The 25779-nt window shown below is 44.2% G+C and overlaps 1 protein-coding gene across 3 annotated transcripts; it reads right to left on the bottom strand.

Moving 5' to 3' along the window:
- Positions 1–884: 884 nt before the first annotated feature.
- Positions 885–25122, bottom strand: SDHAF3 (succinate dehydrogenase complex assembly factor 3). 3 transcript variants are annotated; one of them, XM_080975135.1, is made up of 3 exons: positions 24985–25122; positions 22515–22772; positions 885–1214 (listed from the first exon to the last, which is right to left on the bottom strand). In XM_080975135.1, the coding sequence occupies exons 2-3, from the start codon at positions 22695–22697 to the stop codon at positions 1011–1013; spliced, it is 387 nt and encodes a 128-aa protein (XP_080831261.1). In that variant the 5' UTR covers positions 22698–22772; positions 24985–25122; the 3' UTR covers positions 885–1010. The 3 variants fall into 3 exon arrangements, with proteins under 3 accessions (XP_080831261.1, XP_080831262.1, XP_080831263.1); XM_080975136.1 differs by lacking the exon at positions 24985–25122 and adding an exon at positions 24783–24974; XM_080975137.1 differs by lacking the exon at positions 24985–25122 and adding an exon at positions 24619–24761.
- Positions 25123–25779: the final 657 nt, after the last annotated feature.

The raw sequence follows: 25779 nt of genomic DNA, 5'->3' as shown, positions 1-25779 counted from the left end.
GTCAATGGCATGTGAAAGTAATTAGTACAAAAATATGAGGCTAATTAAGTACAGATGTAATGATTTTTGTAATTAGGAAAGAGAGAAAAATTAATACCAACATTAGCTGCCATGACATAAAACTTCAGCATAATAATGGCGACCCAAAGATTCTTCCTTCCAAACGTCAATATTGGAGTCTTAGCTACTCTAGAAGATGAAGATTTAAGATGCCGTAGAATCAAAGAACTGTAGAGTTGGAATTTCATTTTTAACTTCAGTATTAGAGCAGAACTCCTGTGTAAGGAACTGTGCAGTCTTGGATTCAATGATATAACTGCTATTTTTTGTCCACAGACTGTTGATCAATAGAATGAAAAAGCAGACAAGAGATCAACAAAATTATATATACACACACACACACACACACACACACACACACACACACCCCTACATATTTTTATAACTAATGCAGCTTTCTGACAAGCTGACATACTTCCGAATAAGATCATTCAAAACAAATCACTAATCATTTCTGCTATGTCCATTGCAGAAGCCAGCTTCCACAAAATAATTCTGGGAGTTGCAGTTTGTTAAAGGTGCTTTAGAGATTATAGGAGACCCGTATTCCCCTCCCAGAGCAACAATTCCCAGAGTTCCCTGAGAAGGGCTGTTCAATCATTTGGGGAATATATGCTAATGGGTTCTTCGCCCAGAAAATCCAGTCTTAGCACAAAGACATTAGTTTTAATCCCTGCACTATTACCACCACCCCAGGATCTGACAAATTTAACACAACCAAAATGTTCCTTTATTCTAAATACTAGCTAGGCTGTAATTAAGATAAATGGGGCCATGTGTATTTGTCATACATATCCCTGGAGGCTGAAATAAAACAGAAAGGGTGAACATCAGTTTCATTTATTCTTTGGGCTGCAAATCTCTTCCAAAACAGAGCTAAAGAGGCACCAAAAACAAAACAAAAACAAAAAACCCCACCTCCCTACTTAAAGCATATCCAAAGTAATATGTCAATTTTTGTGATCTGTGTCATCCAAAATATTAAACTGTCTCTTGGGTTTGGTAGCTTCTTGCATCAGTTCCTGGAGCTGCCCAACTTGCTCATCTCGTAGGGCATGAAGCTTTTCTTCTGGGAGGTGGGACCCAAAACGAGGGTGACTTGTAGAGTTCTGTGCCTTTGGGTTAGTTTGTTGCGACAGCGTCGCTGCATAGTTCTAAAAAGAAAGAAAAAGAGGAAACACTTCAGTGATTGTGGATTGGACCCACGTTAAGGAAGTTCACTAAGAATGAAAGCTTCTCGCTCTTCTCTTCCTTGAGCCCCCCTAAAAAACAATCTCTTAAAGGGCAGGGACTCTTTTGAACAACCTGGGAGCTGCTGGAAGGAGGAGGTGATGGGAATTCTTTTCCCTTTTATTTGTAAATAATTTTTTATTTCATTTTAGAATATATACAAAGCTGACGGAACAATTTTAATAACCAGTGAAAATTAAAACATAAAAAAGCAGAACTATAAAACAGGCACATAAAATAAATACAGTTGCATATGGCTTAGGTAACAAAGTGTGGTCGTGAAAGAAAGCAAGAAAAGCAAGGATAAGAGTTAAATAAATAATGTTAGTGTTATTTGGTTGCCAAGTATAGTTCCAGATTTGTCAGGCTAGTGCTGATGGTTGTCTTGAAAATGATGGTTCTGATGTATATGTAACTAAAGGAATTCATGTAAAAAGTGTCTGAGGGTTCTAGTCCATGTCAAAATATCAGATTATGTGTAAATGTCTCCATCACGGCTATATTCCAGAGGGAGTAGAACCAGTGTCCAGTGTAAGATTTGGGACTGTTTTTCATTGAGTTGTGATCACTATTCATGCTGTCAAGATCATATATAATGGCACGAAAATGGGTCTCAGAATCCATAAACCAGATCAACAGGACCCCCAAACAATATAAGAAACAGTAAATATTGATAGTGAAAATAACAATGTAGGTCAATAATATTTTTTTAAAGAATATGAAATGAACTCATACTGTAGTCAAATAACACTGTATAGATGAAAAGCAAAAATTCCCCCTTGAAGCTGAACCTAGAATGAATGTATCAGAGCAACACTGATGAGATCTGTGGATTGTTTCATTACTTTGCCAAAGCCAAAGTAGAAATGAAACTTCTCATGAGGGGGAAATGGGGCCTTAAAGATGCAGGGCTGAAGCAAGCCATTATGGTCCTGCAATTCAGAAATAGCTTTTCAATTTAGCACTGGAAATCCAAGACCATGGATCACCCTAGGTTTGTTGTTGTTTTGTTTTAAATGGCTCTATGCATTTAACATCCTTTCCACACATACAACCTATAGTGTTGTGGTGGTACCAGTCCCACTTGGATTGTCGTTCCCAGAGGGTGTTGCTTGGGGAATGTTTTTCAGCACCACCGAACCTGCAATGTGGGGTTCCGCAGGGCTCAATCCTATCCCCCACGTTGCTTAACACCCCGTTAGGTGGGGTTATCCAGAGGTGTTGTCAGCAGTATGCTGATAACACTCAGCTCTATTTCTCCTTTACATCTGCAGGTGAGGCAGTGGACATGCTGGACCAGTGTCTTGCCTCGGTAATGGACTAGATAAGAGCCAACAAATTGAAGCTCAATCCAGGTAAGACTCAGGCACTGTTAGTGGGTGGTTCCCTAGACCTGACGGGTGGGAGATTGCCTGCTCTTGATGGGGTTACACTTCCTCTGAAGGAGCGGGTTTGTAGCTTGGGGGTACTCTTGGATCCTTTGCTGCCACTTGAGGCTCAGGTTGCCTCAGTGGCCCAGAGTACCTTCCATCAGCTATGTCCCTATCTGGACAGGGATAGCCTAGCCACTGTTGTCTATGCTCTGGTAACCTCAAGGTTAGATTACTGTGAAGTGTTATATGCAGGACTGCCTCTGAAGATGGTTTGGAAACTTCAGCTATTGCAGAATTCAGCAGCCAGGTTGCTCACCAGAGCAAGACATTTTGAGCATATTACACTGATCCCAGTTCGACTGCACTGGCTACCAATTAGTTTCTGGGCCCAATTCAAAGTGCTGGTTTTGACCTATAAAAAGGCTCAGGACCGCAATACCTCAAGGACCGCCTCTTTCCATATGCACCTACCCAGACCCTGAGGTCATCTTCTGAGGCTCTCCTTCATGTGCCTCCTCCTCGAGAGGTCCGGAGGGTGGCAACACGAGAACAGGCCTTCTCTGCAATGGCTCCCCATCTGTGGAATGCTCTCCCCAGGGAAGTTCACCTGGCGCCTTCATTATACACCTTTAGGCACCAGGCAAAAATGCTCCTTTTTAACCAGGCCTTTGGTTGACCTGATCAACATCCCATACCCTTTTTAAATGTGCTGGGTTGTGGGGTTTTTTGGGGGGGGATTATTGGGTTCTTTTATTCTGATTACATATTTTGTGGTTTTATATTTTGATTTTGTTCTGTGAACCTCCCTGAGACCTCCGGGTATAGGGCGGTATATAATTCAATAAAAAAAAACCAAATAGCTGGCTTTTAAAAAATAAAAATAAACCCTTTAGGTTCCCAAACTGGTCCGTGGACCTCTGTTTTATTTAGATGATCTGCAACGTGTCTATGGATTTGTGGACAAAGACGGGAGATGGCACATTCCTTGCATTAAATATTCATATTGATATTTAATTGCACTTTTACTGGTTCTTTTGTTATATTGCATTTTATTGTGCTATAATTTGAAGTCTGAGGAATTCAAATGGTAATACAATAAAGTACAATATACAGTCAATAAAAGAAGCAATATAAATACGACTGAAAGTCATGCAGGCTTTTGCTCAGCGCATTACAATTGCTACAACAGGCAGAAAAATCATTTAAGTAGTCCTTCAAGTCCCTCAGCAATTTTTCAAGTGGTCCATGAAGGAGAAGAAAGTCTAACAACCACTACTTTTGTACTCCGTGTTTGACGGTCACGATGCCAGCCAATTAAGTTTATTTATAAGTGTGGGGGAGTGTAACATCTTTTGCATTACCTGATATTCTGTCCTCCTATCTTGAGGTCAATTAGGCAAGATCTGACCTTTGTCCGTATTATTCTTTATTTCCTTGGTGATAATTGTGTTCTCTACACAGAAGCAGTTGTGTATTTTGCTCCAGCAACTTCTAATATTAGAGCAGAATTTATTAAGGGGGGTATGTAATGGTGGCATTGAACAGACATGGCGTTATAATTGCAGTATGGCAGGGTCTTCTGTTTATATTCCTGTTTGTTGCCATGGTAGCCATGAAGCGATTGAGATAACGAGGGACTTTTATTTAAAAAGCAGGACTATTTTCACAGATAATTTATCAAAAGTTTGTAATGGTTTTAAACCCCCCCCCCCCATATATTTATTTATCTGCCGCTGTTTCCCATGTTGAAAACAGCTTCACACTTCAGGTAGTTAAAACATGATGGGCGGTAGAGAAGCATCACTGTTTATAGAAACCTGTGGTTGGCCATCGGCTGCCAACTACATTTTGGTATGTTCAGTTTGATTCCCGAAGTATTCTATCCAAACCCATTCTGGATCAGTCTTAAATCCCTAGTCATGATGTATATATTTACCAATAAACCCCATTAACTCACACGCAGTTATGCACACTTACGTCCCATTGCTTCTTTATTTTCTATTCTGTGCATGTGTGCGTAACTAACTGTGGTCTGAATTTTGGCTAACTTACTTATACAGTGGTACCTCGGGTTACATACGATGTTAGCATATTTCCGTTCCACCTTAAAAAGGGGACAGGCTGTTGTGAGTCACAGCCTACGTATTTCCTGCTCACAGGAAGTTTCTGTTTGTCTATTGCTTTTGTTCTCTCTGTGTGTCTGAGACACTGAAGCAGGCAGTCATGTTTTTTTCTTTGTTCTGACCAACGCTGAATAAACTTGTAAATATGCTCTCCTGAGTGCATCTTTCGCTGTGCAAAAGTCTGCTGATAGAACGTGCACGAGCTCTGGAATGTGGAAAGCTATTTCCGAAGCTTTGTGTCGCTAATTGACTGATGCTGCGTTATCTACGGGAGGTCGATGGATTGCAACGGAGACGGCTTGGGGGCATGATGGCTTTTGTCTCCCTGGCAGTATCCCAACAACATACGCTTCAGGTTACATACGCTTCAGGTTACAACCTCCGCTAACCCAGAAATATTACCTTGGGTTAAGAACTTTGCTTCAGGATGAGAACAGAAATCGTGCTCTGGCGGCGCAGTGGCTGCAGGAGGCCCCATTAGCTAAAGTGGTGCTTAAAGTTAAGAACAGTTTCAGGTTAAGAACAGATCTCCAGAACGAATTAAGTACTTAACCCAAGGTACCACTGTAACTTAAGTATGTGAAGCGGAAGAAGATTATAAAGATACATCCTTCCTATCAATGCAAATAAAAAATACCAGCATACAGACTACAGCAGAGGTCAGGAACCTCAGGCCTGGGGCCAAATGTGGCCATCCAGTTCTTTTTTAGCTGGTCTATGTGACTCTCTTATGGCCACACCGTTTCCCAGCCCTCCTCCACTCCTTTATCCAATGGTTCTGCCTGGCTCTGACCTTGAACAATGATAACGCCTCTTGCATGTCTGGACAGAGAGATTTGAGGGTGGAGTGGATGATGGTTCTATTCATTGCCCCACATTAATTTTGCCAGTGGTATCACCCACCATGGTCATGTGGTTCTCAGGAGCTTGTCCTCAGCCTGAAAATTCTTCCCCATCCCAGTCTAATAATAATAATAATAATAATAATAATAATAGTATTTTTATTATTTATACCCTGCCCATCTGGCTGGGTTTCCCCAGCCACTCTAAGACACCATAAATTTTAAGAATACATTCATCATATACTTTATATAACTGCATGTTCGGTTAATACTTTCTTTTCTATATAATTGCATGCTCGGTTAATACTTGTACCTTTAAGAAATTTTATTAGCAGCTTTCTGTTGATTCTCTTATCTTTTTAACCTAATCATATATCCTGTCAATAGATGCATTCTGAAGCAATTGTTTCAAACAAAGTTATTCCTCTGTAATCTTCATAAGCCTCATTGCCCTTCATCTTACTGATGTATTTTGATAACAGTAAATGCTATAAACATTACCAGCCCGTCGGGTTAACTTGCTATATTTTATTTTTTCACTTTTGCAATGGCTACAACTTCACAGCAGCCCACACTCCGCAAGAAATTTAAAAGGATGTATTAAGATTTCAAAAGAAACACTTAAGTAGATCAAATTATAGAATCAATTAATGAAGCTAATTTGAACTGACAGTTACTTTGCTTTTCAATTTGAACTCCTGTACCAAGTCACCAACAGCAATTTATCATCAGGTTATTTCAGGCTGCCTTTGTTAGTGAAATGAATCTATTAAACGTATCACGGGGTGAGTGGGCCCCCCCCCTTTTGGCAAAGGATGGAATGCTTTTCTGTGTGTTTATTTCCTTTGCTTTTAAGTAAACAAGGACCGTGCTCCATCCACCCACTGTGGATATTTGCCAACCACGTTGATTGTCTCATCACATCTAGACAGTTTTTATCAAACCATGTCACAAGTGTCGTTGTTGATTCCTTGATCCTTAGCAGCATCAGTCAACACCGCATGGGAAACTATGTGGACAAGATTTACTTATGAGAATCAGCAATGATGCATGATGGAAAGGGGGAGCCTACTTAATACCACTTTCTCATTCAACACAAATAAAGGTATGGAAGAGATGAGCTCCAGTCTCCCTCACTGCTCTTGCCTTGAGAAAATCAAATTACTGTATTGTTTGTGTTTGGATTTCTTAGTGGAAAGAAGTCTAGCCTCCTGCCAAGCTCACGTACTCCATCCTAGTTCCTCTTTGTCCAATGCAGATCATTTTGCTTCCAGTTTTGATTAAATGAGCCCAACAAGTTATGGTTAATCTGCATCATGAGTACAGATAAAATTATCACAAGTACTGCTGTGCCACTTTTCTGGCAGATGGGTAGTTACTGCTTACTAGGAGAGAGATGGGGTGTGGAAATTGCAGGAGGTCAGTGCAGTGCAAATGAATTGGCAGGGACAAAAATAGATGGCCTCATGCCCAGCATTTTGTGCCTCCCGGTAAGTAACAGTGTTCTCCTCCAGTCAAGCCGCTTCTGAAAATTGTGAATAAAATCATAGATGATTTTGAAAATGAGCACCTATGGATTCCATTACTTATGGGAGCCTTTCAGACAACCTAACTCAACTTGACTCCTGCCCATAGGAAACTACAAAAATCAGTACGTATTGGGGAAGTGGGGAAGGTTGCCTGAATCCACCAATACCTCCAAGGAGTCGGGTGGGAAAAAATGTGTGGATCTGCCCAGAAATTCAAGTATCAAATAAATTCTTGTTCCACTGCTTGTAAAGGATTGCTGGTACCTAGAAGGGTTATGATCAAGTTTCTTACTTTCAGTCTTTGAGCAACTGAAGTCAATGACAACTAAGTACTGAAGGAAACTTAGTTCTCAATGTTCCATAGTCAAGAAGTAAACCGGCCAGGTATGAAGCTCTCCAGCCTTAAACAGCAAGAATGGCATCCTTGTAGGCTGGGATGTTCAAAGGGAATCGGATGCTCCCAGTCCATTGAAAAAAAATGAATCTAGTACTGTACTAATTTGGGGATCCTTTTAAAAATTCAATTGATAGAAAGGCTTGCGCAGTTCAAAGACATTTAGAGCTTTGAAAAACATCACTTCCGCACTCTGGGTATTTCAAAGTATTCCACATGCTAATGCCAAAGAACACACAGCAGCTGAGTTGTATCTCACCAGAATACTGAGCAAATCAGACAGAAAACCCTGTGGGAGTGTTCACCCAAAGAAATAAGCACATGCTTATTGGGTAAAAGAACTTTCCCAAATCATGTGAAAATATTTCCACTGTACAAATCCACAACAAGCACTGGGGAAAAGAATAGGAGAGCTTCCTTTAAAACTTAACTTGGGATCTACTGAAACTGTTTTGACCACCTTGTTTTCAGCTGTAACGTTTAACTACATGTTTCATGCAAATATGCACACTGCTTTAACGTTGTGTGATGGTCTTTTGCTTGAAAAGGGGAGGAATGTAGAGCACCCCACAGCTTCCTGCAGTCAGGAAGACAATTCCTGCATCTCCTGTGTAAAATCTTGTTTTGCACTGAGTCTTCCTGTTGGTTGGTTGTTTGTTCATACCACACATTTCAATGGATTTCCTCATCACTTTCCTAACTGCAAAAAGATGGTTTCTTTTTTTTTTCAAGTGGGTTTGTTGCACTAGAATATCTGAACTGGGCAAACTTAAATTTATCAGTATGCACTTGGACCCCTCGCTCCTATTCCAGTATGTTTTTAAATGTGCCAAGAAAATACTGTTTCCAAGCCAACACCACTGGTTTCCCAGTTGCCAGATCCAAAATATAAACATTACTGATTCCAGATGGCACTTTCAACTCATAGAATCCATACATTACTTTGACTCGGTATTCAGTCTCGTTCTTGTCAAGAACAAATCTTTTATTTCCACAGAGAACTGCGTTCTGCTTTTACTGTCACAAAGATTCATTGCAGGGAGAGGCCAGATGCATGAGAAATGATCGCAGGGAAGGATATCTAATCAAATTGCAACACTGACTTTTTTTTTCAGGACAGTATGAAAAAAATTAATCCTACTGACTACAGAAACCCAATAAGTGTGTAACATTTTTGTTGAAACGTGCACATCTAAGGGATTGCCCCTAAGCAGAGTTTTCCAAATTCTGTCACGACACGTTACGTGTGTCAGCTGCATTGTATAGGTGTGTCGCACAAACACTCCCCGTGCTCCTCCCGGGGCTGGAAAGGAGTTAAGTTTAACCTCCAGTTTGCTAGTAAAACTGAATTACTGTGTTGCAAAATGATGCATGTCGATAAAGTGTGTCACCAACATGAACAATTTGCAAAGCTCTGGTCTAAAGTATTCTTAAAGCACTGTATTAAAGAAAAATAGGATTGCCAAATATTTTGAGCTTTGTATAGCATGCCTACCTAGGCATCTGTAGATGTCTGATGCTGGAGGATATGAGCTGCTGTAGCAACTCCTATGTACTCCCTCTTTGGGCTTGCTACCTATCCCTCTACCTAACTTGCCAAGAGACACAAAGCAGATGAAGAAGAAAGATAGATGACTGGACCAGGGAGGGTCCAAGTGGAAGCAGGTGCAGCTATCTCATCTACTGCATCACTGGCTGTATGTCCAGCACCCAGGTTGTTATGTGGCAACCCTACTTATATACCCCAAGGACGGGGAATATGTGACCGTCCAGCAACTCCCTTTAGACCCCCAACCAATGTAGGCAATGGGCAGGGATGATGGGAGTTGTCATCCACATCTGGAGAGATTATCCATCTCTGCCATACACCATGAAATAGCAATTCAAAACACCATTTGCTTTTCCAAGCATCCTGCACTTTCCCAATAGATTTCCCATTGGGGAAGCAAAGCAGCATTCTTCTCCATGTGTTATTTATTTATTATTAGATTTATAGCAAGGAGCCCCACTGAACATTTCAAAGTGAAACACACACAAATTATGCTGTTATATATTGAATATTTCTAATTTCCAACTTAATATACAGGAAACACAATAATGACTACTCGTTAGGAAGAAGCACAGAAGAGCTCAAAAGAGATAAAATGTTATGCAAATGTTAATTCATTTATATGCAGGAGGCCATTCGTCACGCCTGGATTTCAATACGAAGTTGTAAGGTTAAGCCTGCCCCCCTCTCTTTAAGTTTCGAAAAAGGAAAAGCTTTCAAATACTCTTTAAGCTCTTGACAGCAATCAAACAATGTGCGAGCCCTGCCTCCTGAAAAACTATGTAGCTCTGGAAGCTGCAAATAAAGGAGTGTTTAAAATGAATACACCTTCTTAGAAATAAAACAGAAATCTCAGCTTCTTCTCCTCTGCCTCAGCTGCCATAGCAACGTGACTTACTCTCATACAATGAAGCGTTCTCTACCTTTGCAGCCCTGAACCAAGAAAAGTTAAGCACGGCGTGTCATATTAATGAGTTTTGATTCACTTAGATACACCAACATTTTGGTTATAGCCTATAGCAAGGGTAGGGGACCTCTGGTCTGCAGCCTAGTTGGCCCAGCACATAAACCATGCCCACCTGCCCCACACACCTCCCCACACCTGACATCAGGTGACACTGGGTGTGGGGCAGGTACGGACACAGCTACAGTTAAATGGAGCTCCTGATTGTTCCTTTGAAAACAGGGCTCCCTGGCAGCGCCGACAGGGAGCCCCTTGGGATTGGCTGCACTAAGAACTTCCCCATCGGGGAACGTGCTTCTTCCAGCACTTTAAACCACTTCCTCTTACTTCAAAGTAAATGTGCATAGGATTGATGGGGTGTTAGGGACTGACTCCAAGCACAGATCCTTGAAAGACTGTGATCAGTCTTTCCACTGCGATCAATGGCGCTTACTTCCAAGGAAACAAATTCTACATACCCCCTTGTGCAAATTAATTGAAACAAACAATGTAGTTTATTGTACAAAACTCACATATACATGTACAAAACTCACATATGCATACATTATTAACCGATACGACCTCCGCTTTTTTAAAGCCGCATTTTAACACGGTTTGGCACCGAGTCTACTAGTTTCGAACAGTCACTGTTGATTTTCGGATCCCTGTACCACACTTGAATCAGCACCTGAATGAGCTTCTCCATAGTCACACAGTCTGCAGCATGGAGGCGACTTTTGCATATAGCCCACAAATTCTCAATGGGATTTATGTCTGGGGAATTCCCTGGCCAATCAAGTACCTGTATTTGCTGCTCTGTCACAAATTTCTTCACCACTTTCAATGTGTGACAGGGGGCTAGGTCCTTCTGCAATATCCCAGTACCATCAGGATACCTCTTTTCCAGCTCTGGAATAACTCTCTTTCGTAGAACCTCAATATATTGTGGCAAGCGCATCATTCCTTCCATTGGCTGCAGGCTTCCGACACCATAATGATCAACTGACTTTTCGTGTTTGTTTTGAGTACAGGATTACAAGTAAGATAGAAAACATGCTTTGTTTCAATTAATTTGCACAGTGGGTATATGTGTGTGCATTTAAAGTGCCTCGGAATGCTGCAGACCTAGTCCTTTGGGTTACTCCTTTATGCACAAGAAATTAGTTACTACTTTTGTTTTTTCTGTTTTATCTATATATATATCTACTCACACACAGTTGCAGGGAATTAATTTTAGTAATGTATTCACACATACACAAGCAGAAATATGACTACTGGTTTTTCTTGCGCACAATATCTGCAAAACAATTTTATCTAAAAAGCCAAAGTGTCATCAATTTAGAATTTCATTATCTTCCTGGAGAAATGTTTACCACTACCTCTCTCAGAATTACCTCCTTCGTTCCATTTTCTACGGAACTGTTTTGATGCTATCTGGACAGAAATGCAAACAGATGCATACACTGGGGGGGGGGGGGGAACGTACCTGGTATGTTTATAGAGGCTGGCAGACACTGCAAGGCATACTACACTCTGGAAAGCTTTAATTAACCAATGGGATAGACTAATTAGGAGAAGAGCATGACGACACCAACTGCAGAGCTGACTCTGAACACATTTGATGGGGCAAAAGAACAAAGGCACTAAGCAGAGACCACAAACCAAATTCTAAGCACCTATTCACACAGCAATTAAAACCCATTACACGCTATTATCGGTTTTCCACCAATTAAGCTCACATGCAGTTCTTTGTTATTAATTCAGCTGCTAATGGATTCTATAAAGCAACATCTACAAAATATCTCCCCTGATAGATGCATGTCCAGATCCAAAGAGTTATGCACATAGGAAAATAGCAGCCATGAACCACACAGAAATCTAACACATGTATACATAGACTCGGATCAGAAGATGAGAAAGATGGCAAAGGTCAGGATCAGAGAAAACAGGCACAATCCTGGCCCTGGTACAACTTCTAACAAGGGTACATACGACATATCTGTTTCCAGTTCAGAGAGTCCTTTCTACAGGTCAGTGTGAGACGCTGCTGTCACAGACACTGTTAGGTTGGTGGGGAGAAAATCAGGGGAGAGAGGTGGGGGAAGAAAGAAGTGGGCAGTGGTCTTTCATTCTTTTGCTTAGTGTACTTAGAACCAGTGTGGTTAAGAGCGGTAGTCTCGTAATCTGGTGAACTGGGTTCGCGTCTCTGCTCCTCCACATGCAGCTGCTGGGTGACCTTGGGCTAGTCACACTTCTTTGAAGTCTCTCAGCCCCACTCACCTCACAGAGTGTTTGTTGTGGGGAAGGAAGGGAAAAGTAGATTGTTAGCCGCTTTGAGACTCCTTGGGGTAGTGATAAAGCGGGATATCAAGTCCAAAATTTTCCTCTTCTTCTTCATCTTCCTCTATGTGCGGAGTTTTTGCGTCAGTGTTGCGGTGATAGGTTCTTGAATGAAGACCTTGTCCCCCCCCCCAAAAAAAAATCCCAGAGTGGAGCAGTGGGAGGGAACTGGCGGCCATTTAGATGCTGCCAGCACTACAGAGCCCATCATCCCTGACCCCTGGCCATGCTGGCAGTCGGGGCCCAAACACATCTTGAGGAACACGGGTTGCCCTCCCCTGACCAAGTGTAGGCAATCAGGAGTGTTGCATAAACTGCATCAGATGGGGGAGTTGTCTGTGTGATGTTGCTGTGATCTTGCCTTTTGCTACTTACCTTTGTAGCACAGGCGACTCCTCGCTTACAGGAGGGTTACGTTCCGGGTCTCTGCGTGCATGAGTGAAATGCGTGTAAGCGTGCAGCTTCCCGCCCAACAGCTGTTGAGCGGGGTAGTGTGGCAGCAACAAGAGCTCCTGCACACCATTGGGGAGGCCTTGCGAGTCTTTTTTGGCTCACTGGCGTCATCTTTGGGCTCTGGGGAGGGTCTCCTCGCAAGCCACAAGGACTTCCCAGCCCTCTCCCGCCATTTCAGCTCGGAATTTATGTATTTTTTTCCCAGCGCCGCATGTATGCGTGAGTCAACCGCGCATAAGTCGGGGGTGTGTGCCTGTACAAGCTATTTCTGTCAAACACACAGTGATATAATGCTATTCTTTATCTTAAAAAAAATAAAATGCAAACACGTTCAAACCTATGAATTAAACCCAAAATGAATAATATCCAACATGGCATCATCTATTTCAAAGTGCCAAGCGAGAGAAAATGTGTTTAATTTTCTATCAAATTAAATATTTATTCTCCGCCAAGGGAACAATTAATGTGTCAATCCATTATGTCTTTCTCTAGTCTAATAAGGAATTGCAGAGTTTTTCTATATGGGTTTTAAAAAAAGAATTAAAAAAAAGATTTTGCCAGTTTGGCAAGAGACAAATTCAAGGACGATAAGGCGATCAATCAGTGCAAGTGACTATTTTCTACCTTACTCTTGGAAGCAGCATGCCTCTGCATACTAGGTGTTGGCCAACCTATGTGCTGTTACTTCCCATAGGCACCTGCTTGGCCATTGTGAGACCAGGCACCTTCATGTATTCATATGGAATAGATCGGACTTCCCGCAACTTTGGGTCCCTAAATGCTGTTGGGACTATAATCCCCAACCAGCATGACCAACGTTGAAGAGTGATGGGGGCTGAAGTCCAAAAACAACTGCGGAACTCTATGTTCTTCTTCCATGTTGGAGCCAATGATGGGGAAGTTTGGCTGGATGGACCACTGGTCTAATAATGTCTTCCTCGTCCAAATAATGTTCTTTTTCATCCAAAACATAATCTCGGCATATACTAGGCTTCCTTTCCCATTGACCTCCCTGCCATGCAGTAGTACCATGTTGGGCGTCTGAATTTAATGCAACTGAAGTGAAACTCTATGGTTCAAATTAAATGCTCTCCCATTACATTTACTTGTCACCAGAAGCAATTGGGAAGGTTTCTGATGCTGCACAGAACACATGAATTCTCTTGAAAAGAGCAATTCAATCACAGTCCTTAATACGGTGGTGAGGAAGAGTGGGGAGCAGCTGTCTCTATGGAATAGTCAAGAGTTATTCTCTCTGTAATAGCTAGACTGCCCTGCTCAGAGATCCTCTTATTTTTTATTTTATTTTTTGCTAAGGTAATGGCTCGTAGGGCTACTTCTCTAATAGTCAGGAAACAGCCTGACACCAGAGGAGGAAGTTCAGAAAGAGGTATCTATTAAAGCTTTTAGAACTGCGTTCAGATTCCACAGAGAGCACTCCCTAATCTGAAGGCGGCTACGTAAAAGTGACAGCTCTTGAGAACTTGATAGCGCAAGGCAAGGAAGAGAATAGATAGGAGCATCTGAGAAAATGGGATACAGAGCCGACAACTAAATTCTTATACCATCACTGAAACCTAGTTGTGACACTGATTGTGGGGAGGGGGGGAGTCCAATTTTGGCAGAGCGGTTGCCTTTGAATCAGAAGGCTTTTTCTTCCCTAAGCGCTTGCATATTACTAAGACTCTGGTACAGACACAAGAACTGAAGCATTCTCATAAACACATCAGAGGTGAAGGATTGAAGCAATTATCCTTTTAATGCTCAGATAAGAAAATAGTTCGTCTTTGGATCGTAATATGTTTCGCCGGTAGTTTACACCAACTTGGACCCAGACCACTAAATCAGGATCATGCCCCTGCTTAGAGGAAGGATGTTGTGTGCCGGGTAGGGGAGGGGGTGATTTCTGACAATTCATCATCATTTATAATAATATCCTGCCCTTCCTTCTGAAGAGGGCACAGGAAAGCAAACACATAAGCAGAAAAAGGATCCAATTAAAAATAAAATAACGTATTTATTTTATTTAAACTTCAAGTATGTCTTCTCCCTGAAAAGCTGCTTCAGAGGGTTGGGCAGGGGGCACCAAAACAGTATTAGAGGTGCTGCAAGGGGGGTGGCTATCAGAGGAAGGAGAATCTGCAAAAAAATGGCTCCCTGTCTCTCCAATGGGAGTCCTCCTACTTCCACAGATGGGACACTCTGGATCCCACCTATAGATCACACACCCATGTCCCCAGCTTTGAGTTTTCAAGACCACTAGAATCACTTTTTGCAATAAAATACCATATTTTTTGCACCATAACACTCACTTTTTTCCTCCTAGAAAGTAAGGGGAAATGTCTGTGCGTGTTATGGAGGAAATGCCTACGGGTGGCATGCCTACGGATTTTCCTCCTCTAAAAACTATATGCGTGTTATGGTCGGGTGCGTGTTATAGAGCGAAAAATACGGTATATTAGCTAGGCAGATAGCAATTGTTTACTTCTAAAGTGCAAGACTTGTCCCATGTCCACATTCACACCCTTACTGTCTTTATTTTGACCAAAGGCATGTGAATCCTTCAGCAATATATCAAGGAAAATTGTACTTAGTGTTCCATCATGCTCACTATGGGGCTGAGAGGAATCATTTTTGAGTTCTAGACTCTTAGTCAAATAGGTGCGTGTGAAAAGAAAAGAAAACTGAACCAAACATCTCTTTTCGTAAATGATACATAAAGTAACTGAACACTGACAGATTATTTTTTTTAAAGAAAAAATGTACCGTATTTTTCGTTCCATAGGACGCTCCGTCCCATAGGACGCACCTACTTTTTTGGGGGGGAAATAAAGGGAAAATTTTTTTCCTTTATTTTCCCCCCAAAACCAGGTCGAGGAACAGTGGGATGGCGGTGCTGCGCCTCCCCGTTGTCCCCCGAGCTTGTGGGGCTGGCCGATGTCTGCCCGGCATGAAGGGGCGCTCTGCTTCAGGGCGCCCCACGCGCCAGGCGGCAGACACCTGCGCGAAGCACGGGGCGTCCTCCGGAGGGCGCCCCATGCTCCGCGCTGCAGGCTGCTGCCCGCAAGCCGTGCGCGCCCGGGGGGGGATCTCCCCCGGGCATGCAAGGCTTGCGGACACCTGCGCGAAGCACGGGGCGTCCTCCGGAGGGTGCCCCATGCTCCGCGCTGCAGGCTGCCGCCCGCGAGCCTTGCGCTCCCGGGGCAGATCCCCCGGGTGCGCAAGGCTTGCCGACACCTGCGCGAAGCACGGGGCGTCCTCCGGAGGGCGCCCCATGCTCCGCGCTGCAGGCTGCCGCCCGCAAGCCTTGCGTGCCCGGGGGAACTCCCCCTGGGTGTGCAAGGCTTGCAGATAGCTTCCTGGAGCCTGGAGAGCAAGAGGTGTCAGTGCGCACCGACGCCTCTCGCTCTCCAGGCTTCAGCAAAAGCCTGCATTCGCCCCATAGGACGCACACACATTTCCCCTTCGTTTTTGGAGGGGAAAAAGTGCGTCCTATAGGGCGAAAAATACTTGGCTAAATTGGCTAAATTATTTAATTACATTCATTTTGTCTCTCCCTCTCTCTCTGAAACTGCAAATTAAGCAATACAGGTCTGATCCTAAATAAATAAAAAGTTTTCTTCCATGAAGTGTAATGATATAAGCCCAGCTCAAAACTGATTTAAATCAAGAAGACTCATTCCCAAGAGACTAGCTTGGATCATTATTCTAATAATGGCAAAATCAGAAAAAGGGAGAAGCGATACAAAGGAAATAAATGGTGAAAGTTACCGCAGCAAAATGGAGCCCATGCTGCGTAAAGAAACTTATTGTATCCTAAATATATATTAGGCATGTACACTCAGAGGTGCAACCGAATTTTCCACCATGTCACTGAAATCACAATGAGACCTTTTCATGATGCCTTGGAGCCTTCCCTATCAGAAAGCTTTTTAAAAACATCTCCCAGAGGGAAAATTCTTTCACAGACACACACACACACTAGCACTGTGGTAAAGCTATGATGGCCATTATTTAGCCTCTGAAGTGCTTAGGAAAAGCCATATGTTGAAACCCTAGCTTCGTTGCTTCCATCCTAATTCCTATTATAATGAACTGTATTCAAATGAAAAGACTGCTGCAGTTACAGTGGTACCTTGGGTTACAGACGCTTCAGGTTACAGGCACTTCAGGTTACAGACTCCGCTAACCCAGAAATATTACCTTGGGTTAAGAACTTTGCTTCAGGATGAGAGGCCCCATTAGCTAAAGTGGTACCTCAGGTTAAGAACAGTTTCAGGTTAAGAACGGACCTCCAGAACGAATTAAGTTCTTAACCCGAGGCGTCACTGTATAAGGGAAAAAACTATAGTTCAGAGGAAGAACACATGCTTGCATACAGAAGCCTATACTAAGAGCCAACTCATTTATTTATTTATTTATTTTAAAGGGCATCTAAAAATCACAGAAACCAAGAAATGTTGAATTGGAAGGGACCCAAAGAGTCATCTAGTTCAACTCCCTATAATGCAGGAATCACAGCTAAAAGGTATAGGGATGGGCCATAGCTCAGTAGCAGAGCATATGCCTGGCATGCGGAAGGTCTCAGGTTCAATCCCCCGTGTCTCCTGTTAAAAGGATTAAGCAGCACAGAGGGGAGGAACTACAACTTCCACCATCCTTGACCACTGGCCATGCTGGCTGGGGTGGATGGGAGAGGGGAGTCCACAAGCATCTGGATTGCTGCGGGTTCCTCACTCAGTTCTGTGCTACCTGTCAATGCAACAGGTTCTCTGCTCCTGACATCATAGACAATGGGAAAGGCTCTCTGCCTGAGAGAGAGTCCCTGCCGATCTGAGGAGACAACACTGCGCTAGACAGACAGGAAGTCTGATCTGGTTGAAGGCAGATCCCAGTGTTTCTGCGTTTATGGAAGCCTTTGGGTGATGCTGGAACAACAAAGCATCTGGCGATGCTTGCTTTTCAGGTCAAAAGCAGTGCTAATCAACCCCACCGGGCTACGGATCATGATGACAGGCCAGAGCAGCTGTTGCCGTGACCCGCCTTGGCCACATCTGTCCCAGCAACTCATGAGCCCTGTGAAACACCTGGCAAAGACTGTTGGTGCCACCGTGTGGAAAGCTCCAGGAACTGCACACTGATAGGACAACATCACCACTAAAGACCCATCATTTCATTAGCAGAAACTGGTCAATTGGTTGTGGTGGCATAGCTGCCATTTTAAAAAGCCCACTCTCCTGTTGTTCAGGAGCTGGGGTTGTCATCTCCCAGGGCCGGTCCTAATCTAAGTCCTTTTCTTTAATCTCTAGGGACCTCGGAACACCCACTGCCTTGGGAACAGACCGTAGTTCAGTGGTGAAGCATCTGCCTGGCAAGCAGAATTTCTCAGGTTCAAACCCCAGTGGCATCTGCAGGTAAATCTGGGAAAGACTCATGCCTGAAACCCTGGAAAGCCACTGCCAGTCAGTGTAGGCACTACTGAGAAAGATGGACCAACAGCATCAAGGCAGCTTCCTATGTTTGTCTAAGGCAGGGCTTCCCAAACTTGGGTCTCCGGCTGTTTTGGGACTAGCTGGAGACCTAAGTTTGGGAAACCCTGGTCTAAGGAAACAGAAAGTGATCGCTCCCGGACCAGGACCACAAGAAAAATTACTCCCATGCCTTTCCAGTGTTTTGTTCCCTTGCTTTGACCCCCTGGGCTCTTCAACCTTGGGACCTCAGATGTTATTAGACTAAGGTAAAGGTAAAGGGACCCCTGACCATTAGGTCCAGTCATGGCCGACTCTGGAGTTGCAGCGCTCATCTCGCTTTATTGGCCAAGGGAGCCGGCGTACAGCTTCCGGGTCATGTGGCTAGCATGACTAAGCCGCTTCTGGCGAACCAGAGCAGCGCACGGAAATGCCGTTTACCTTCCCGCTGTAGCGGTACCTATTTATCTACTTGCACTTTGAGTGTTTTCGAACTGCTAGGTTGGCAGGAGCAGGAACCGAGCAACGGGAACTCACTCCGTCACGGGGATTCAAACTGCTGACCTCCAATTGGCAAGCCCTAGGCTTTCCTAATGGTCAGGGGTGTTGGGGTTTGCAGCGCAGCAAACACTGACCTTCAGCAGGTGGGTCAGGATCTACTTACTTGGGTGTCACAGCCTGATTGCAACAGCAGCACTACAACTATTCATATATATATGGTAAAAATAATAATTAAGTAGTGGCTTCCCAAATGCATCTTTGAGTCAAAGGCAAGTCCTGGATCAGAAAAAGTAGAAGACTACTGCAGTAAAGCATGACGACTGCCTCAATGGCAGGGGAAGCCAATGTGAGAAGGCACACAGATGTTGCTGGACTCCAACTCCCAACAGTCTCAGCTCGAATGGCCACCGGCCAAGGAAGATGGGAGTTGGAGTCCACAACATTTGGAGGGTACCACATTGGTTTCCCCCTGCTATCTTGTCAGATACTCCATCCGCCGATGTAATGCCTCCCTTTTCCCCCCTTCAGGAACCTCTCTTGGGCCTACCTATGATCCAGAAACAAATAAAGTGTTCTCATTTCCATTTCCACATTTTCAGCATTTAGTGCTGAGTAAGAGAGCAAGAATAACATAATTACAACTTGTAGGTGTACAATAAAGTGTCTAAAGATAGCCTCCACGATAAGAGATCTGAGACTATTTTAAAAGGTGGGGATTGTATAACTTATTGTTTCATAGAAAACCACGGAAATATGTGTCCAGTTTCATAAAATTCTTAGAAACAAAAAGAAACCTGAGCATTGCTTCTTGTCTTTAGTGGGGCTGGTATTTCTTCACTCAGCACAAATCCTGGAGTATATTAAGTAACTCCCAGTTCCTTTTGCAAAGGAAATAATGCATAGAACTTATAAGGATGCACATGGACCAATGGACCAGTCAGCATAATTTCTATTAAATATGTAAGTTGAGGTTCTGGCTACAGAATTCCAGGCAGTACACTCACTTTTGCATTATGCCTACTTTAGCCAACTCTATCTTACATAGTGTCTTTTTTCTGCAAAACAATTGAATTTTCAGCTTGGAGTGGTAAGAATCAAAAGTATGCAAGCAAAAAAAAGCGATCTACTTTCTTACCCTGTAAAGCAGTGATGGCCAAACTTGGCCCTCCAGCTGTTTTGGGACTACAATTCCCATCATCCCTGACCACTGGTCCTGTTAGCTAGGGGTGATGGAGTTGTAGTCCCAAAACAGCTGGAGGGCCGAGTTTGGCCATCACTGCTGTAAAGGCTTGCACAGATGAAGAAATGTTGACTAAAAAATCAAGCCAGGGCAGATCACTATAGCAACAACCGCACAGTCTCCCCTTTGAACTTCAAAATGGTGATTCACATTCTTTGGTGATGCACATGTCTTCCAAATCTGCCAAGCTATGGTTTATGAACCACAGTTAACAACCACAATCTAGGGATCAAAAGCAATTCTAAACCGTGGCTGGTCAAAAATGGAAGCGAAAGTGGCCATGCCAGAAAAATGGGGAGAAGGGGAAGCACACAAATCCAAGTCTTGCCTGTGTTCATCTGTCACGATAAACCAGATCCATAGAGAATTAAGTATTACCTTTAATTGTTATCATTAATTTCTCAACAAAACATAGTTATCACACACAGGGCTTTGCATGACTTATGGGCTGCATGACTTATCAACGTTAATTCAATAACACTCTTGGGTAATAGCCACGATCAAGTCACGCATGCCAACTGCCTCTTTGTAAAGAGTGCCAATTATTTTAATTAAAAAGTAAGCATGTATTATATCGGAAGAAGGATGTGCTAATAATAGATGCCGCTGATTGGATCTACCTGAAGAGCAGTATTTCCTCATAAACAAACAATACTTTGTTTGTACACCTCCCTCTGGTATGAATACTTCCCTGTGGCTTTCAAGATAGGACCCATTAATCTGAAAGCAAGCCTGAAAACATAAAAAATTAGCTGCTAACCAAGACTCCCTGCTATTTCAAAGCTAAAAACAACCACACACCAAAAAAATCAAGGCTGGGAGGAAGGGTATGCAATGCTTTGTGCCCTCTGCGAGTGTTTTTGCCTAGCCAGAATGTGTCTTTGAACTATAAAAATGTCCTTTGCTTGCCTGGCTAGAGAGCAGTGTTCGAAACTCCCATTGTTCTAGGCACATTTTGCGACAGGGAATTTCATTAGTGCAAGCAGTTTCTGAGCTCTGGGCACAGCACTGCGCCTAAGTTTTCAGATTAAAACTGCAGAGTGGAAGGAAAGGAGGACCTTTTTCTGCCTCCCCACTTCCAGCTACACTCTGAAGACTGGAGAAGAGACCTTCTTAAGAATATTAGCGCGGTGGGAAAGGGAAGGACTTGACCATGTGAAAAATGAACATAATATTTTTGCTGCAGTTCATTCCTTTTCAGCTTTGTATTCTCGTTATAAAAAAAGAGCACCTAGACATTCCGTTGTTGCACCCATAACCTAGGTTTAAGGTGCCATTTAGCTCCTAGCTTTCATATCTCTGTTTCCAACACTGCTAAACCTCTAACATTCATATGGCAAAACCAAAGGAAACAAAGCACTGGGCTTGGAGATCTGAGTTCAAATCTCACCCACCGCCATAAACTCCCTAGCTGGCCTGGATAAGTTCAACAGGATAAACAGTGACTAAAAATGAGAAGGAGAAATTGGGGGGGCCCTAGTTTTCCCTTATTTTTCTGGGTTTCTTTCCAGGACTTTGCGTCTTTAGTAGTGACGTATCTGAAAATGAATAGTGCTCCTATAGCTTTCTGCACACCTGTAGTGGAAAACGCAGAAGGGAAAAAAATCGAAGATGTGTAGGTTTGGCCTTACGCAGCCAACCCTTTCTGTGAGTCCTTGCAGGAGCACTCCTACCCTTGAGGGTGGCCCAGCTGGGGTTTGACTGCCCAGATTAGGAGCCCTAATCGACACAGGTAGCGGCTGTGGAGACATCCAGCCCCACCTGGTTGAGGCAGGTACAAATAGTGCAGGACAATGTGGTCAAGTAGGAAGAAGATGATGGATCAAATGCTGTTGAGGCTGTCTATGGCTGGATCTGGTGTTGTATGTGGGTGAAGGTCTGATGGGGAATTGTTCCTTTGGGGTTATTTCTCGTTGTAAGAAGATTTACTGTTTGAAGGGTTTTTATTGTTGCTGTTGTTGGAGAGGTTTTCCTAGTCCGTTCAAATAAAGATATATTTTCCCTCCTATATTGACTACCAAGTATCCTTTAAGGAACCTCCAGTTCATTGGCAAAACAACACCTAAAGTGTAGATAAATAATAATGTCAGCTGATGCACTTCTAACACAGGAGTATTCAAAAGGCCAGCAGACACTGGCCTGGTTCACATGACCCAGTAAGCTTTGTCTACAGCTCGTGGTTAAAGAGGAGGGTGCTTAATAATGAGGCTGGTTTTGGATGGTGAACTAAGCTGGACCTTGGCTTAGCTGCCACATCACAGTCTGCTAAAAGGACTGCCGGGGTAGCAAAACAAGTGCAACCTCCTCTCTGGGAGCCCCCACGTTGAAGCATTCACACTAAAACCATGATTTGGCTTAACTTTATGTGTGAAAAGGGGCAATAAGATATACATGTACAGTGAGTAAGACAGACCCAAATCACATCCCCAAAAACTGAAGCAGGGAAGCAGAAGATGAAAATATACTTGCCTCCCATTCCCGCAGGAAGCATTGAGCCTCTTCAGGACCAACAGATCTGTGTCTCCTGAACTCATCTTTCACATACTGGTCCCCCAGGGTCTTCAACTCCAGTGGCAATGCTCGGTGCAACTGCAGGATCTTCCTGTACAAAGTCCTTACCCGGGATACATGATGGTTTAGGCTGCCTGGCATAACCGCTGAGAAATGCCACCAGGCTAAACAGGACTATGGGGGGTGTTGCTGGTTGCGTCTGGGCCAATGTTTGCCCTGGGGAAATAATTTCAAAGACCAGTAAGTTGGATGAAGGAGAGAGAAGGGGCAGCTTTTTTAATGCCCGCTGCTGAACTTGAGGGTGAAAGTGTCAAAGGTACAATTAGGGATGGTAGGGGAGAAATTAGATTTGAGTTTGCATTTAAAAGGTAAATCTAAGTTGCACTTTCTGAAAAAACATCCAAACTGAAACGCAGCCATCCTTTTGAAAAACTCTCCGGGCTTTCAGACAGGGATCTTTCCCCAGCTCTAACTGGAGATGTGGAAGACTGAACCTGGAAAAAAGCAGATGCTCTCTCACTAAGCCAGGGACCTTTTCACTACTCTGGGAAATGACTTGACTGTTGAACCATTCTGGGAATTGCAGCTCTGTAAGGGGAATAGGAGTCTCCTGATAACTCTCAGCACCTTTGACAAACTCCAGTCCCCAGGATTATTGGGGGGGGGGGTCATGGCTGCTTAAAGTAATAGGATACTGCTATCTACTTTCTCTCCAAAATGCTCAGGGAGTCCCCCAGATGCAAGAGGGTCCCCACTTCAGAATGACGTGGAAACCTGTGTCCAGACTGGAGCACTTCAGGCTGTCAGTCGGGTGGAGAGAGAGAAAGAAGGGGGCTGAAGTGTTTGACTGCTTGTCTCTGCACAAAATTAAAACAAAATCCCCATACACAGAAAGCTAGCATGTTAGGGAGAAGCATCAGGCTGGTTCTCTGTGTATAGGAGGTGTTTTGGCTTTGTTTTTAAGTGAAGGGTTGTTCCAGCTGAAGTTTGTTGAAAGATGTGGAGTGTTGTTAGGGGACCCCTATTCCCCTCTCAGAGCGACAATTCCCAGAGCTCCCTGGGCAGTGGGATTGCTTGTTAAACCACACTGAGAAATATAGCTGAGGGGAATAGAGGCTTCCTAATAACTGTCAGTGCCCTTAACAATACACATTCCCCAGAATTCTTTGGGGGAGGCCAGGACTGTTTCAAGTGGCACCATAGCGCTTTAAAAGTATGGTGTGAATGTGGCCTAGTACAGACCAGACGCACACATTTTGCTAGAGTCAAACCTTGGTTGTCAAACGTATAGGTTCCTGCACTCAAGCAGAAGCTGCGTCGGACGTTTGGCTTCTGAAAAACATTCGGAAACCAGAGCATTTACTTCTGGATTTTCAGCATTCAGGAGCCAAAACGTTCCAAAACGGAGCCGTTTGGGAACCGAGGTTTGATTGTACTCCACTTGTTGTTCCTGAGAACTAGGTTTTCGTGTGGTCTGAACAGTTCCTCGCAAAACCCTGTGAAATAAGTGCCTTGGTTTGCTGTCACATTTGAGAGGTTTCAGGGTGACAATCCTATATATGTCTCCTCAGAAGTAAGCCCCAGTTTTATTCAAGGGAACTTACTCAGCATAGTTGGTATTGTACCAAGTTTGTTCCTGCCAATCAGTGTGGACAGTAGTGAGCTAAACGGACCAATCATCTGGCTCCATATAAGGCAGTTTCCTATGTATAAAATGGGAACTCTAACCACACTTTGGTATATATAATCTTTAAGCAGAGTTTGATCAAACAGTGGTGGAAGCTTGTCTTTTGCTCAGTTTTAACTGTAGCTTGGATGGATTAAACCGCAATTAATACCACCCCCTAGTGGAAGGACAGGGGACCTGCAGCTTTCCAGATGTTGTTGGACTACAACTCCCAGCATCCCACACCACTGGCCACGCTGGGAGGGGCTATTGGGACTTTGAGTCCAACATTCACCTGGAGGCCCTTCAGAGAAACCCATGCTTCCCTCTCACTCTACCTGCTGACACCCGGGTCAATGGAAGGCTGTGATCCTGCACACCCCCAGTGGGACTTACTCCCAGATGGCTGCGTAACGAGGGGCGGCCGATTCACGAGTGAGCCCTAGGGATCACGGTGGGGCTTACTCCCGAGCAAACGTATCGAAAACCACGAGTAGGCTGCGGGAGAGCGGGTTTCCAACGAGTCCCTGGAGCAGCAGACTGAACTGTGGGGCGCTTACTCCGGATCAGACGCCGCTATGGACACCAAACGGCGGGGATCCAGAAGAGATCGGAAGGCGTGCAGCCGGGAAGGGGGCGGGGAGCAATCCTAAAACGCGCGCAAGGAAAGGACGGGCGTCGCAGACTCCCAGCCCCAGATCCTGAGGCCGCCGGGTCTGGGAAGGCGACGTCGGGGGGATCCCGGGGCCGCGAGCTCGTTACCCGCAAGGCGCTTCCCAAGGGCAGGCCGGAGAAGGAGCAGCCAGGTCGGGTGGCTCGGAGCCGGCGCAGTGAAGCTGTAGCACCGGGCGGCGGCATCGCGCCTTAGCTCCGCCTCGGAGGAGGGCAGGGCTGAGCAGGACGTCTCCGCCCTCTGCGTTGCGCTTTGAGGGACAGAGGTGGTGGGGAGACCGAGGGAGCTGTGAGTAAGTTTCTTTTTTTAAAGAGAGAAGGACCCATCCTAAAGCTCTGTGCCGCGCTGGGCTTGCACCTTATTGCGTTCCCGAAAGGGCAGCATCCGCTCACGCCTGCAAGAGGGAGGAGCCAGGCTTTTTTGCGCCCTAGGCAAGGTTAACTACTTGTGCTCATGTTGTTTGTTGTTTAGTCGTGTCCGACTCTTTGTGACCCCATGGACCAGAGCACGCAAGGCACTCCTGTCTTCCACTGCCTCCCGCAGTTTGGTCAAACTCATGCTAGTAGCTTCGAGAACACCGTCCAACCATCTCATCCTCTGTCGTCCCCTTCTCCTTGTGCCCTCCATCTTTCCCAACATCAGGGTCTTTTCCAGGGAGTCTTCTCTTCTCATGAGGTGGCCAAAGTATTGGAGCCTCAGCTTCAGGATCTGTCCTTCCAGTGAGCACTCATAGCTGATTTCCTTCAGAATGGATAGGTTTGATCTTCTTGCAGTTCGTGGGACTCTCAAGAGTCTCCTCCAGCACCATAATTAAAAAGCATCAATTCTTCGGCGATCAGCCTTCTTTATGGTCCAGCTCTCACTTCCATACATCACTACTGGGA

Source organism: Podarcis pityusensis (assembly GCF_964106645.2).
Source record: "Podarcis pityusensis genome assembly, chromosome: 12".
Taxonomy (NCBI): domain Eukaryota; kingdom Metazoa; phylum Chordata; class Lepidosauria; order Squamata; family Lacertidae; genus Podarcis; species Podarcis pityusensis.
Note: the sequence above shows the minus strand (reverse complement) of the source record. Positions and strands in the feature narration are given on the sequence as shown.